The sequence below is a fragment of the Pteropus alecto genome, unplaced genomic scaffold (genome assembly GCF_000325575.1).
Source record: "Pteropus alecto unplaced genomic scaffold, ASM32557v1 scaffold7, whole genome shotgun sequence".
In the NCBI taxonomy this organism is placed as follows: domain Eukaryota; kingdom Metazoa; phylum Chordata; class Mammalia; order Chiroptera; family Pteropodidae; genus Pteropus; species Pteropus alecto.
Window position 1 is genome coordinate 33,293,796 of NW_006494614.1, and position 14,655 is coordinate 33,308,450.

General features: G+C 35.6%; 1 protein-coding gene across 1 annotated transcript in view; it reads right to left on the reverse strand.

The window, feature by feature from the left end:
- Positions 1-14,649, reverse strand: part of FBXO9 (F-box protein 9) — a 28,788-nt gene extending 14,139 nt beyond the window's left edge. The window contains exons 1-7 of the mRNA XM_015600649.2: positions 14,269-14,649; positions 11,065-11,151; positions 8,782-8,937; positions 7,720-7,777; positions 6,289-6,388; positions 4,112-4,242; positions 2,982-3,096 (exon numbers count right to left, since the gene is read on the reverse strand). Of these exons, the coding sequence (XP_015456135.1) occupies positions 2,982-3,096; positions 4,112-4,242; positions 6,289-6,388; positions 7,720-7,777; positions 8,782-8,937; positions 11,065-11,151; positions 14,269-14,271 (650 nt within the window). The 5' untranslated portion in view covers positions 14,272-14,649. The remainder of the gene's footprint in view (positions 1-2,981; positions 3,097-4,111; positions 4,243-6,288; positions 6,389-7,719; positions 7,778-8,781; positions 8,938-11,064; positions 11,152-14,268) is intronic.
- Between the last annotated feature and the right edge of the window lie 6 nt (positions 14,650-14,655).

Here is a 14,655-nt window from a genome sequence, read left to right on the forward strand (position 1 = left end):
ACGATGCCCTAGAGAACCCTAAAGTATCCACCAAAAACTATTCAGAAATTGGTGGCATTTTTATATACTAATAACAAACTATCAGAAAGGGAAATAAAAACAATCCCATTTATTCAAAAATAATAAAATTCCTAGAAATAAATTTAACCAAGAAGCTAGAAGACCTGTACTTGGAAAACTGTTAAAACATTAATGAAAGAAGGTGAAGATACAAAATGGGAGCATATAACATGCTCATGGATGGGAAGAATTAATATTAAAATGCCTATACTACCCAAAGCAATCTACAAATTCAATGCAATCCCTAACAAAATACCAATGGCCTTTTCCCCAGAAGTAGAACAAATAATCCTAAAATTTATATAGAACCAAAAAAACACACAAACAGCCAAAGCAATCTTGGGAAAGAAGAACAAAGTGGAAGTTTCAAGCTCCCTGATTTCAAATAATACTATAAAACAGTATGGTCCTGGCATAAAAACAGACACACAGATCAGTGGAACAGAATAGAAAGCCCAAAAATAAATCTTCCCTTATATGGTCAATTAATCTACAAGAAAGGAGACAAGAATATAGAATGGAGAAATGACAGTCTCTTTAAGAAGTGGTATTGGGAAACCTGGACAGATAAATGCAAAAATTAAATTGTATCACTCTCTTACACCATATACAGAAATAAACTCAAAAAGGATTAAAGACTTAAATGTAAGGCCTGAAACCATGGACCTCCTAGAAGAAAACATAAGTAGTAAACTTCTTAATAACCACTCTTGGCAATATCTTTTGAATATGTCTCCTCAGACAAGGACAACAAAAGAAAAAATAAACAAATGGAACTACATCAATTGAAAAAGTTTTTGCACTGTGAAGGAAACCATCGACAAAATGAAAAGACAACCTACACTCAGGGAGAGGATATTTACCAATGATACAACCAATAATGGGTTAATATCCAAAATATATAAGGAACTCATACAACTTAATCCCCAAAACAAACAAAAAACAGTCCAGTTAATAAATGGGCAGAGGACCTGAATAAACATTTCTCCCAAAGGAACATACGGATGGCCAACAGACATGAGAAAACATGCTCAACATCATCAGGAAAATGAAAATTAAAACCACAATGATATAACACCTCACAATGGCTGTGAGAATGGCTAGCATCAAAAAATCAACAAACAAGGGCTGGTGAGGATGTGGAGAGAAGAGAACCCTCATACAGCACTGGTTGGATTGTGAATTAGTGCAGCCAATACGCGACAGTATGGAAAGTCCTCAATAAATTAAAACTGAGTTGCCATATGATCCAGCAATTCCGCTTTTGGGTATTTATCCAAACAAAACAAAAACACGAATTCAAAAAGATATAGTGTTCTTTTGGCAGTACATATACAAGAAGATATATGCACCCTTACATTCATTGTAGCATTACAAGAAATACCCAAGACATGGCAGCAATCTAGATGTCCACCAAAAGATTAATGGATAAAGATGTGGTATACATATACAATGGAAGATTATTTGGCAATAAAAAAGAACGCAATCTTGCCATTTACAACACATAGGTGGACTTAGAGAGTTATTATGCTAAGTGAAGCAGACAAATACCATATGATTTCACTTATATGTAGAATCTAAAACAAAACAAAACATGAATAAACAAAATAAACTATAAACAGACCCACAAATACAGAAAACAAGCTGATAGCTGCCAAAGGAGAGGGTGATAGGGGGATGGGAAAAAAAGGCAAAAAGAAAAAATCACTTGGTAGCTTATGGAGACTATGCTTCAGGGGTATAAGAATGGAAGCAGGAAGACTACGTAGGCTGCTATTGCCATAATATAGACTAGGCATAACAATGGCTGAACCAGAAAGGTACTCTGGAGAAGTAGTAAAATGGTCAGACTGGAGATACATTTTGAAGGCAGCGCCAACAAGTCTTTGTTATGGGATTAGTGAAAAAAGCAAAGCAAAAGATGTATTGACTATTCACATACTTCTGATACAGTTCAAAATATTTTTAACTCCATCTGTAACTTAAAATATTCAGCTTTAAAGGCATAAAAACTACTTATATTGGGACTAGACTGCAAAAAGAGACATCTCAAACTTAAGTGGCAATGTGTATTTAAAATTTAACAATTATTTTTATTTTATTAGGCATAAAATTTTATACCTGAAAATTTGTTTTCTTAATCAGTTCCTTATGTTTTTTCATGTATAATTTTTAAAAAAATTAATGAAGTAACAGTGCTAGAGACTCCAATTTTAAAAGGCTGGTGGCAATCTACTAGATGCTTAATAGATACTTGTTAAATAGAATAGTACAAAGAATCACTAACACACACACACAAACACAAAACACAAAACATAAAGGCTTTAAGCAACTCAAATGTTTTACTCAAAATAGAAGACTCCAAATGAAATTAAGTTATTTAAAAATAATGCATCTCAATATTAAGAACTAAAGTTATATAGTTCTAGATGCTAAGGACTAAGTACATAGTTTTACATAAGATGACTGTGAAAGACTACTAGTCTCAAATGATGTCATGCTAAACTATAATTATTCTTCACATAGCATGATTTTTAAATTATAGGATAACTTTAATTTTAAAAGCTAATAACTTTTAAATTTAAAATGACTTGAGTATTTTTTTAGCATAATTCTTTTTCCAAATCAGCTAAATAAGCATGAAAACTACCCTATAAAAGTAATATGTAATAATATATAGACTACAAAAGTAATAATATGTAGACTATATCTGTTCTACATATTCTTCTATACTCTGGAAACTTAGTGCATTCTAGCCTTTAAAAGCTAAGTAGTTTGAGAAAATTAGATACATACAGCTTAGCAAAACTATTCATTCTAAGCTTTTACTCAGAATATCTATCAAATTCTTTTAACAAAATTGACAAAAGACCATAATCCCTTTTTCACCACTACCTGAGTTGTTTTTAAAAAGTAAGTACCTGGCACAGATATAGAATCCTCTGCACACCTGTGACAACTGCTCTAATGACCTGAGGTCCAAATCACTAGACACCACCCATCGGAAGATGTACATTAGGACTTCCATTGGCAGCACTGCAAAAGAAAATCATCCTTTCAGTGACTCTCCTATAAGTCATTCTATTGTCACATTCTCAGCACAGATATCTTTATATATTCCTAGAAATTTATAAATCATACCTTCGGTACTGCTGACATACAGCACTAGTGTCTTTAACTATCCAAAGGTAATAATGGTTCCTAACATCAAGACACAAATATCTTTGTTTTTTTCAGTATAGAACAGATCTGAAGCTACTTTTATAAAGTAACTCTTTCTCTCAGAAAATCATTTACCACCAATATTAAAATAAGTATGTTAGAAAAGTAGTGTACTGCAGTGGTCCCCAACCTTTTTCGGCACTAGGGACTGGTGCTCTTATGAGAATCTAATGCCTGATGATAGGAGGTGGAGCTGAGGCGGTGATGTCAGCGCTGGGGAGCCACTGCAAATGCAGAGGAAGCTTCCCTTCCTCGCCTTCACCTCCAGCTATGCAGCCCAGTTCCTAACAGGCCATGGACCAGTACTCGTCCATGGCCTGGAGGTTGGGGGCCCCTGTTCTACTGTGTGTGTGTGTGTGATCCATACTGCATTTAACACTAAAAAGTTATTTTCGTCTTTCTTAAAAATTTCAATGGTCCTCTGAAAAGTCCTCTAACTAGCTAAACATCTAACATATAAAAAGAAAAAGTATTCATTTTTAAACATTTAGCCTATCTCAGCACTACTATCCAACCTGGCTGAAACACTTGATGTTACCAGTATTCCTCCAATTTTCTCAAGAATGTCCCAGTGACTCACCTTGAGATCTTCATGGAGAAAAAGTGTGGCATCCTTGAACTACGAACAAAAGTTTACACTACAAACTGCTCTACTTCAGACTTTGAAAAGCTTATTAGTATACACAAACAGTAATTATAACTAGATCTTCAACCATTTTTGAACTAGAGCAATAACTTGGCAAGTTATCTGACATTGTAGGTTTGGAAAAGTAAAATCTAAGGTTATTAAAGTATTTCTTATAGAGTTATAACAAGCATAAATTCACACCTGATATGTGAGTCTGACTGCTCTCAAGTTCAGGCTGACACAGTTTGAGCATAGACTCCTGAAATGTAAGCTGCTGCTGAAAGTAGGACAAGAGATCTGCCATCTTGCTATCATCGTCATTATCTTCAATGCTGAAAAAGAAGGGAGGTGAATAAACTAAGTGCCTCAGTCTACAAACATAAAGCTTAGAAATTGATTTTTCAAAGTATTTTCAAATCTTCTTTAGAAAAAGTCATCTAAAAGAAAACTTACTGCTTTTCTCTATGATGATAAAAGTTTACCCTGCCTTACAAAGGAGTACCACACGAAATCTTCTGAAGAAAAAAGCTTTAGCAATTTGAATTGTTACCCAGAAAAAAATCAGAATTTTGGGATAAAGGTGTTAAGATTTAATTAATTAGTTTTATTGTACGGATTTCATATTTTAGTGAAAAAGATAATTTCAAATTATTTTTTAAATTTTATGTAAATATATTCTTTTAAGTAACCATAATCCATTCTAATTGGATAAAAATCAAACATACAGATGTCATCTGAGGTATGTACATACCAAAGATTTTCTAACAGGTATGCCTTATCACCCTTCCTTTAGAGAGAAGTGTGTAATTTAAAAAATCTTAGCAGGGTTCACATATCATCTACCAATATAAATAAATTTGTAGTTACAGAGTTTTAAAAAAATATCTAGCTTTCATTTTTGTTGAAAGTAACCTTAGAAATGATCAGACTTACAAAAAGACTTAGATGAAGATAAAGTTAGAAAACCAGAGAGCTTATTATAACAAAGGGCGAGTGCGGTTGAGACTAGATGGACTCCAGGGTTACTTTACCAATATTTTACTGAAGGCAAATAAACAGCAAGGAGACATTTAGGGCTTATTAGAGCTGGTAAGACAAAAAAGGACTGTATCCTTAAAGAACTTTCATAGCATCTGCGTTTATACATATATAAAGGGATTGTGGAGAAAAGAAATGGTTCTCTAATGTTATAATACAAACTTTCCTAACAGCACTTGGAATCTATTTATAAAACTAGCTAAGACCAGGGTCCAAGTGACTCTACCCAAAATTTAAAGAAGGTTAGAAAAACCCCAAATGATTCCTTCTGAATATGAACTACCTCACACTAATAAATCTAATTTGGTGAACAATATTACTTGCCCAGAAATTCAAATAGGCAATTAGTTCTGATTTCATTGGGATATTTTTAATATGGCTTATCCAAGGCTTAGTTAATACTATAAGCAGGTAAACACTGGGAATAAGCATAAACTACCACTAAAGATAACTTCTTAATTATTTCATCACAGAGGTAATATAATAACATAGTAGATAATATATCATTACCAAAACACTATTTTTCTAGGTACTGCTCATTTTAAACTTAACATTACCTCATGGGTATAGGTTCCCTTCTTTTCTAATATCAGCAAATAGGCTTTTGGGGATAAAGAGATTAAACCAAAACAATTTTATAATTGTTTTGCAAATAGCTTCAAAGGTATTGCCTTAAAAAATATATTCTCTTGATCTCTGTCCATATAACACCATCAATGCCACTACTTCATGACTCTGAGTTAGGTGGCATTTATGCAATGAAACAGGATTTTTTAGGAGTATTTATATCCTCCTCCTGTGCTTTTAAACCAATCTTAGTTTTAATTATATTTTATGTACATACCTTAAGAAAATAATAAACAAAATCTTGTTATAATTCAGCATTTTCCTAATAAATGAAAAATCTTCTGTTTTTTAAAAAAATGTATAGTTTCAAACACGTACAAAAGGAGAAAGACGAGTATAATGAAACCCCATCTCCCAATTTCTACCACTATCAACATTGGCCTAATTACATTTTAATAGTTTTGACTTTAAATAGGTTTCAGAAAGTTAAAATATGCCCTTTAATTTACTCTTTTCAATAATCGCTGCTTTTATAAAATTTTTCATCACTTTATTTTTGTTATGCCTGTTTAAAATGTGCATTTCTATATTTCAATCTTAAAATTTCCCTAATTAAAAAATTTCTACAACTTACAAACAAGCCTTTATAATAAAGACTGTATTTATAACTTAACAGAATGAGTACCATCTTCTTAACATGTTACGTCAACAGGGCAAAGACGCTTAACTTTAACAAACTCTATGTATTACTATCTATCAAATTATATACGCACTAGCTGTTTCCAACGCCATCACCATCTGGAGACCGGGTATAAGTAATCTTGAACTCTATATCAGGTACAAGTTGCATAGCCCTACGATAAAACTTGATGGCTAAAAGAAGAAATAAAGCTAAATTAGCTATGACCACACATTTTTGTCATTTCCTTTGCTTACCCTTAATTGTGGTTTAATTAGGTAACTTTCTTCACAAACGGCCAAATTCTCTTTTTCTACATACAAAAGTAGTTCAGTAAACAAACTTATTTCCAAACCTTACTACTCAAAAATAATCTTTTTTCTAAAGCTAACTGTTATAGAAACAAGATGTTGCATTTTACTCTTATCTTTTAGCCCTTCCCATCTGTTTCCTCAGCCCCCTATGTGTTGTCAAAAGTAATCTTATGTGGTTGTCCTTCTTCCGACTTTGAAAATGCAATTGCTGTAGCCCCAACTACAGCAATTGGATTGGAATCTGTCCTCTCAATCCAACTTCTTTTAGTCCAGCTCCCACTTATTTAACCTTTAAAACCTATTTGTTTTTAAGTAAATCTCCTGGCCAGGGGGTGTAGAATTATAATATTTAATAATGTCTTCCATAGAGATACATCAATAGACCTTCGGGTTGTAGAGGCTGATTAGTTCTTTTTCCCTTAGATGAAATCTATTCAATTCAATATATTCTGCCATGTTTTTATTCTTGGGTGAATTACTGTACACTAAGTGGATATGAGAATCTTACAAACTAATGAAGACTATGTTGGGATATTAAATGGACCTTTTCAATATCTCAGAGTAAAAATATCACTAGATGAAATTTGAAAATAAATGCAATAATTCTGAAAATGTTATTTTGGGAGCATTTTCAAATAATCCAGGCACAAGTATCCTTCCTATGGTCCAATTATTAGCTTTACTATCACAAAATGAAAGCCCAAGTACAAACCTAATACAGTAAACAGGCATATCACTTCGTTTACTTATGCATTTCTATTGGGTTAATAAAACAAAGTTAAAGGGTATTCCTTTACATACAATGTAAATTAGAACTTAAAAACATATATACATTTCTCACTTTATCCTTAACATTCTCCTCTTCTGAAGTAATTTCACCTATAAAGGGAGCATATCCTATTTTTAAATCAATGACAATAGTCTTAAGATTTTAAAAATGACAAAATTAAATACAAAAATTTAAGTGTAGAAAAAGATTACTTTACTCATCCTACCAATATGATGATGTTCCCCAGCAATATTTTTTTGGAAAGAGACAGGTTATATAAAGATACAATTTTTATTTTTGATTTTTTTAAAAAACAATTTTGAATATAGGAAGACTGATGCTCTATGCAAAATATAGTCTAGTAAAAAAAAAAAATTTGGTCAGTACCGAGTTGTTACTCAGAAATATCATGACAATATGATCTTGGGCCCTGAGTTTTTACCTTCATAGAGAGCGCCATTTTGTTCTTCTTCTACTGCTTTCAGGAAGAGTTCTCGAGCCTATAAAAATAGATAGTGAAAAACAATTTTTGAAAATCGGTATTAAAAGAGTATGGATGGCGGAAAAATAGCCTTTTAAACTAATGGGGCTAGAACACTGGACATCTCTAGGTAAAATAACGAGCCTCAAACTAAACCTCGCATTTTACATAAAAACTAACTTGAACATGGACCATGGACTTAAATGTAAAACTTTTAGAAAAAAGGCAATCTTGGAGACCTAGGAGTAGGCAGCATACTTATAACTGACATCAAAGCAAATCTGTATAAACTGATAAATAGGAGCTCATCAAAATTAAAAACTTGCTCTACAAAATACCCTGCAAAGAGGATGAAAAGACAAGCTATAAACTCAAAGTATTTATAAGCCTCATGTTCAACAAAAGACATATATTTAGAATACAAAAAGAACTCTCAAAACTCAACAGTAAAAACATAAGCAATCTAATTAGAAAAAACAAACCGGTATTTCAGAGAGGATATAAGGATAGGAAATAGATAAAAAAAGATATTCAGCATCATTGGATATGTAAAGATGACAGCCTCTATGGAATAGGAAAATAATGAAAAGTAAGGTGGTGTGCTGTGCCCACTTCAGGTGAATAAGTACTAGGAAAGGCGTGAACAATTTGATAGCACTCAAATTTTTTCAGTGTGAGCAGTTTCAAAACTTTCCAGAATAAGGACATGACTAATGCATCATTATAAATTTAATTCAAAATATACAAAATATTGCATTATCACTCTTGAAAAGGTGTTGACATTTAAATAATTTTTTTCCCCTTTTGGGTTTCAGTAACAAATTCAGAGGCGTTAATCTTTTCAAGACCAAGTGAATCTCAGGGGTCTATAACTACCAAAGACATTTCCATGAAGATAGTGTACCTGTAGGAAAGAAGACCATAAGTAGTAGTGATATCATCCAAAGTACCTAGAAGTAGTAAGGAATGGATAAACTCATATATTGTCAAAATTTTTCTATGTACAATGTCCATAACACTTAACTTTTCTTCTTTTGCCAGTTCTTGCTTTCCTTTGGTATCCGCTGCTTTCAGGAAAGAGCCTCTTGCTACTCTGCAAGATCGAGTCTCTAAATTGCTAGAGCCTACACCTGGGGCAAGTTCAAACATCCACTGAGCTCGAAACATCTGAAGTTGTGCCTAAGGGGAGAAAAGTACTTTAGGACTCATCAAGGAAGAGTAGCTCAACTCTGGAACAATTTGTCAATAGGTCCAACATCAATTTCCATACATATCTACTTATTCTAAGACCAGAAAACACTGTCTTTTAAATTACAAAGTTAATACCATTACACACCTATTATCTCCTAAAATAATTCTGTTTAAAACTTTAAAGAAATCATGAAAATTTGCCTAAAATAAAATTGTCTATACAGGAAAAATCTAATGGTATAGGAACACCAAATTTTAATTAAAATCAAAAATATAAGCTATCACTTAGGGACTGAACTTAGATGCTTTATTTGTTTATTTGGAATACATCATCTAGTAGATGTTATCAGTGCTGCTAAAAATTCTGTACATGAGCCCAAAGTATTTCTTTCAATAGCCAGTCTCTTTTTAAAAAGGCCATATTTTTTCTAATACATATCATTTAAAAATTTTTAAATTTAGGAAAAGTGAAGTCCCTTGTGTGGTGGACTTTGCTGTGCTGCCCAGACCCCTCTTCAGGCATAAAGCACTTATTACTCCAACTGATGGGAGTGCCACCAAAAACAGCCCTCAGCTGTCAGCCCTTTCTGGTACTGCCTCAGCAAGATGATGCTACCTTCCCAGGTGATCCCTACCCAATGACTGAACAATGAAAGTGATGAGTGACAGAAAAAGCCAGGCTCTGAAAGGTTATTCCATCCTCAGAACTTACACGGAAGTAACTAAGACGGTCTACTAAGATTGCACAGCAGCTCAACTACCCTCAACTGCTGCTTCTCTCTCCCCCTTCCTTCCTCTTGGGATGACACAAGTTTTATATTTTGACTTGGTGTTGATACCAAGGCACTGCCTAAAAAACCTCCTACATAGTACTCTCTACCTCCAAGTCCACTTTCAGAAAACACAACCCAAAATGCCCTTCCTCTCACAGAAGGCCATTGACAATAGGATTGTGTATATTAGTCCTGGCTTTTTTAAAAAATGTATATATAAAATGTTTTGAAAATAATTTTTCTCTACATTCTGTACACTGCTTTGGTTTTGGTTCCCACCTTCCTACATCTAACACACATACCTCCAACCTAAAGAATCTTTAGCAGTACTCTTAATGTATACTAGATGACACATTCCAAATAAATATTATAAAGCTTATAAATTCGGTAAAATGCACTTAACTAATTACAATGAATATTTTTCTATGTCAATGCACAAAGATTTACCTTATCCTTTTAAATGGCTGCAGTGTATTTCATTGTATGAATGCATCATTACTTAACACAAGTAATGGACACTTAGGTTGTACTCCATTTTTCCATATAAACAATGCCATGATAAATATTTTTGTACATGTATATTTACTCACTTTCCCCATTACTTCCGTAGGATTAATTTCCTGAAAGTAGAATTGGGAATGTTTCTCATTTTGATCCATATTACTACTCTAACCTCCAAAAAAGTTGTAGCAATTTGTACTTTCACATACACTGCGTAAGTGCTCTCACAGCCCATATGGCAATGGGTATTATTCACTATTCTGACCTTTTAAAAACAATCTCATTGTAGATTTAATTTGTATTTTTTAAATTATTAATAAGGTGCATTACCTCTTCAAATGTTTAATAACCATTTATACTGTTTTTTTTTCCATTAGTTGTCCATTCATATTTTTCTACCTTGGGTTCCTCTTGCTAATTTATAAGGATGTCCTACACATACTGAGACAGACTATCAATGCTCTGCCCATATGTGGCAAGCAGCTTTTACAGCTGATTAAGTCTCTTGATTTATGATTTTGTTTTGCTATATATAGGTTTTAGACTTTTAGATCAAATCTGTCAATCTTTTTCTTTAAGGTGATGGGTTTTGAGTCATGCTTAAGCCTGGGTTCGAACACTTTAAACTCATACATGGAACTACATAGCAGCAATTATTGATGTATCTTTTTACAGAAAGAGATCCATAACATAGTTATAACTTAAGTATCCAATAATCTGGTATGAAAATAGTTAAATTCAATGCAAATAAGAACCTATAAATCTTCACAATTATGACCAATTTCTGCTTATGTATGGAAAGCAATGGAATAAGAATTAAATATACAATGAAGAAACATGCCTGCAGATCTGTTTCAGCTGGGCTTTCATTTTCATCATCATCTCCGGCTCTGACAGTATCAGAATGACAATCTTCCTCAGCTTCTGCCTGAGGAGATAAACCCAAAATAATGATCAGAAATATGCAAACACCAGTTTCTCTTTGAAATCTGAATCTCCAAATTGGCTACTTGCCCAATGAATTATATAGTTGCTTCTCTTTAGATATCTTCTTCATGGTAAATTTAATGATTCTAATCAGAAAAATGAGATACTTTAATTTTTTAATACTGTAAGATAAACAACTTCACTGGGCTCTAGTGTTTTGATAAATGGTTGAAAAGAACAACTTTGCTTCGGAAAATAACATGAAGTTGTGGTACAGAGTTCAGCAAATAATTTTTATTTCGAAGATCACTTAAAAGACCATATATAATCCATATATGATGTCCTTCCTTTTACACACTGGCATATTATTAATACGTGACTATGACGTTTGTCTATTAATATTTTAAATGTACTAGGAAAGCTCATAAATCAAAGACATGTAGTAGCGAATCTTTTTTGGAAAGAAGCTCTTTCTATTTGTTTTATAAATCCAGATTTTTATATATTGGATTAACTTAAAGTGGAACAAAACTGGCCTGGAATTACTGGGCACGGCTTGGAGCTTAATAGAGGTCTCAGGTCAGTTTCTTTTCATTTTATCCTTTTGCTCTCTATAAATGTTTGCTAAATTAAACTGAACTCTACCTTCCAGTGAAGATGAAATGTTGCCTAGGTCTAGTCTATTAGCTAACAGGCTAGACTTATTAGCAAAGGGGACTTGCTCAACACTTAATGTGTTCAGTCCTGTAAAGAAATGTGGCAATCAGGGAAATGCCCTTGAAGGTTAGAAATAAAAATAATAAAACTGATTTAATTTTACTTGTTCTAAAGATGTTAAGTTTCACAATTGCCAATTTTAGTTGTAATTTGTTTCCAGGGGAAAAAATGTATTAACACATACATTTGAATACAGCAGCCAGATACACTTGCACTATGCAAGGTAATCCTCACCTCCTCCTATCTTATCTCTGGCAACCAGACTTAAAGCCAGAGGTGCCTTTAAGACTTGAACTAGTTAACATATAGTAAAGTGCTTGACACTATAAAAGCTAAATCAGCAAAGAAAGAAATGAGAGAAGCTAACACTCTGATGAATTTCCAGAAAACTGGAAAACGTAAGCATTGACGTAATGTCAAATACATTTCTTTTTTTGAGTCTTTGAGCTGGGAGCTTTCCCAACTAAGACCTTCACTAAATAAGAAAATACATAATAAAGAACTTTATATTTATAGATCCCATTGAGAAGTGCATTTCTCTCTCTTCTCAAATTAGAGTCTGTTTTATTACTGTAAACTCTAAGTACAGCTAATATGAGGGGATCTGAGTTCTCTAAGGGCAGGGGTCCCCAACCCTGGGACCAGAGACTGGTAGCGGACCAGGCCGCACGACAGGAGATGAGCAGCGGGCAAGGCAAGAGAGTGAAGCTTCCTTTATCTGTATCTGCAGCTGCTCCCCAGTGCTAGCATTGCAGCTTCAGCTTCCCCTCACATCATCAGGCATTAGATTCTCACAGGAGCACTGGTCTCTAGTGCCAAAAAGGTTGGGGACTGCTGCTTTATAGTTTCCTCTTAGTAACAGCCTTCTACCTCTTGCCTAGTGGTCATACTAAACTGACTTCATTATAAGAGCTTCCCGTGCTCTCTTCAGTTCCATATGTTGCATATTCAGTTCCATATTGTTGCAGAGTGTACTATTTCTCTCCATTTCTTAGACTGCTTCTTCCTCAATTGCCTACTTCTATTCATCCTTCAAGATTCAGTTCCAGGGATCATCCCAGTAGGAAGCATGTTTTGATCTTTTTAATTGCCTCTTTCATTTTCCCCCATTATATTTGTGCTTGTATAACAGCACTTAAGACTTGTGCTGAGATTATTTTTGTCTCTTTGCTAGTTGGTGCACTGGGAACAAAGATCACATTTCAGTCATCTCTATAACCTTAGAAGGCCAAATACATTGCTTGATTCATAGTAAATGTCCATCCAGGCCTCAGCTGTCTCATTTGTAAGGAGATGGTATTGGATATTTTGACAGCATGATAAAAAGAAACTATCAAATTTGGAGTTTTATGACATTTTTCAATTCAAATACCACTTGAAATAAGTAGGTCCTCAGCTGTCACCCACTTTATTTTTCCTAACTGAGTCTGACCTAAACATCACCTTTTACTTGAGTAGCTCATGTCTTCATTTTACTCATGTTTCACACAATGGATCAGTGAAATTTAAAAAGTTAAGTGCTTAATTTTGAACAGAGAACTACTTCTACAACTTTAAGGGCATATTCAATTACTGCTTTTCCTATCCTCCAGATTAATTTAATAAATTCATTCAGCTATTCGTTTACTCAATAAATATCTGAATGTCTACTATAAGCTAATTATTTTCACCTTTGATTAATGCAACCCTAGCCAGAGATTAGTTTCTTAGATGGACAATTTATCTGAAGCCAAAGAAAGGCTGCATAAGGCAGACTACGTATTCCAGTATGCAATAGTCCTATGGAATTTGCGCTGTCAATTTCTGGAGCTTAGCTCAGTCTCTACATTTGGACCGCACTGACGCTTCTCTGGCCCTCACCGCTGTGAGGTGAGACATAATCCTAACCCCACACCGCCAGGACCGCCTGCCAACCAACATCCTACCCAGGGTAGTGATGCGCCACGGAGCAGGTGCGTCCTAAACCCATGGGCTCCTCAAGGGGCCCAAACTGCTTCCCAGAGAGGAAGCAATCAACAAGTGTCCGCTTGCCAAGGCACCCTCCCGATTTCAGATGCTGCGACCGCTCACCTCTATCTGTGCTCACTGCTTTTGATAAACTCCCTCGAGAGGGGCGGGACTGGTTCAACGTCCTTAGCGAGCCGAGAATAGACATTTTTCTCGGCCGTCCTGCAAACCCACTCTCTTCACATCGAGTCTCGGCTGGCGGTTTCACAGAAAGAAACCCCGGGGAGTGGTCAGAGCGGGCACTTGTACCGCTCCTTCTCAGGCCGGAGGTCCCATAATGGGTAGCAGCCGTGCAGCTCCCCCTCTTCCCAGCTCCCTCGGGGCTCCCCTCAGGCCTGGCCCCTCCTGCACACTGCACCCCGCCTCGCATAATTCCCCTGCCCCCTTAGGTTACCATGCTGGCGGGCCGGACGACCGCGGTCGAGGGGCTCTCCGCGCCCCCTCTGCACCGCCCCCCAAGGAGGTGTGCTGGGTGTTCGGGTGTCTACTCCTGTCTGCTGCAGCAGGGCTTAGCAGAGTTCTCGGTCGGAGAAGCGAACCAGGCAGCGGCAGTAACTGCGGGCCCGGCGTACGGCAGCCATCTTCGCGGGGCAGGGGGCCAGATCGGGGCGCGCTGGAGCGGCGGCCGGGGACACGGGGAGCGGAGGAATGCCTGCTGCCAGCGGAGGCCGAAGTCTACGAGAACCACACCGTCGGCCCTGCTAGAGACCCCGGACGCCGCCGCAGTGCTTCCCTCTCTGCTGCAGAAACCTGCGCCGGCGCACCGAGCATGCGCAGTCCC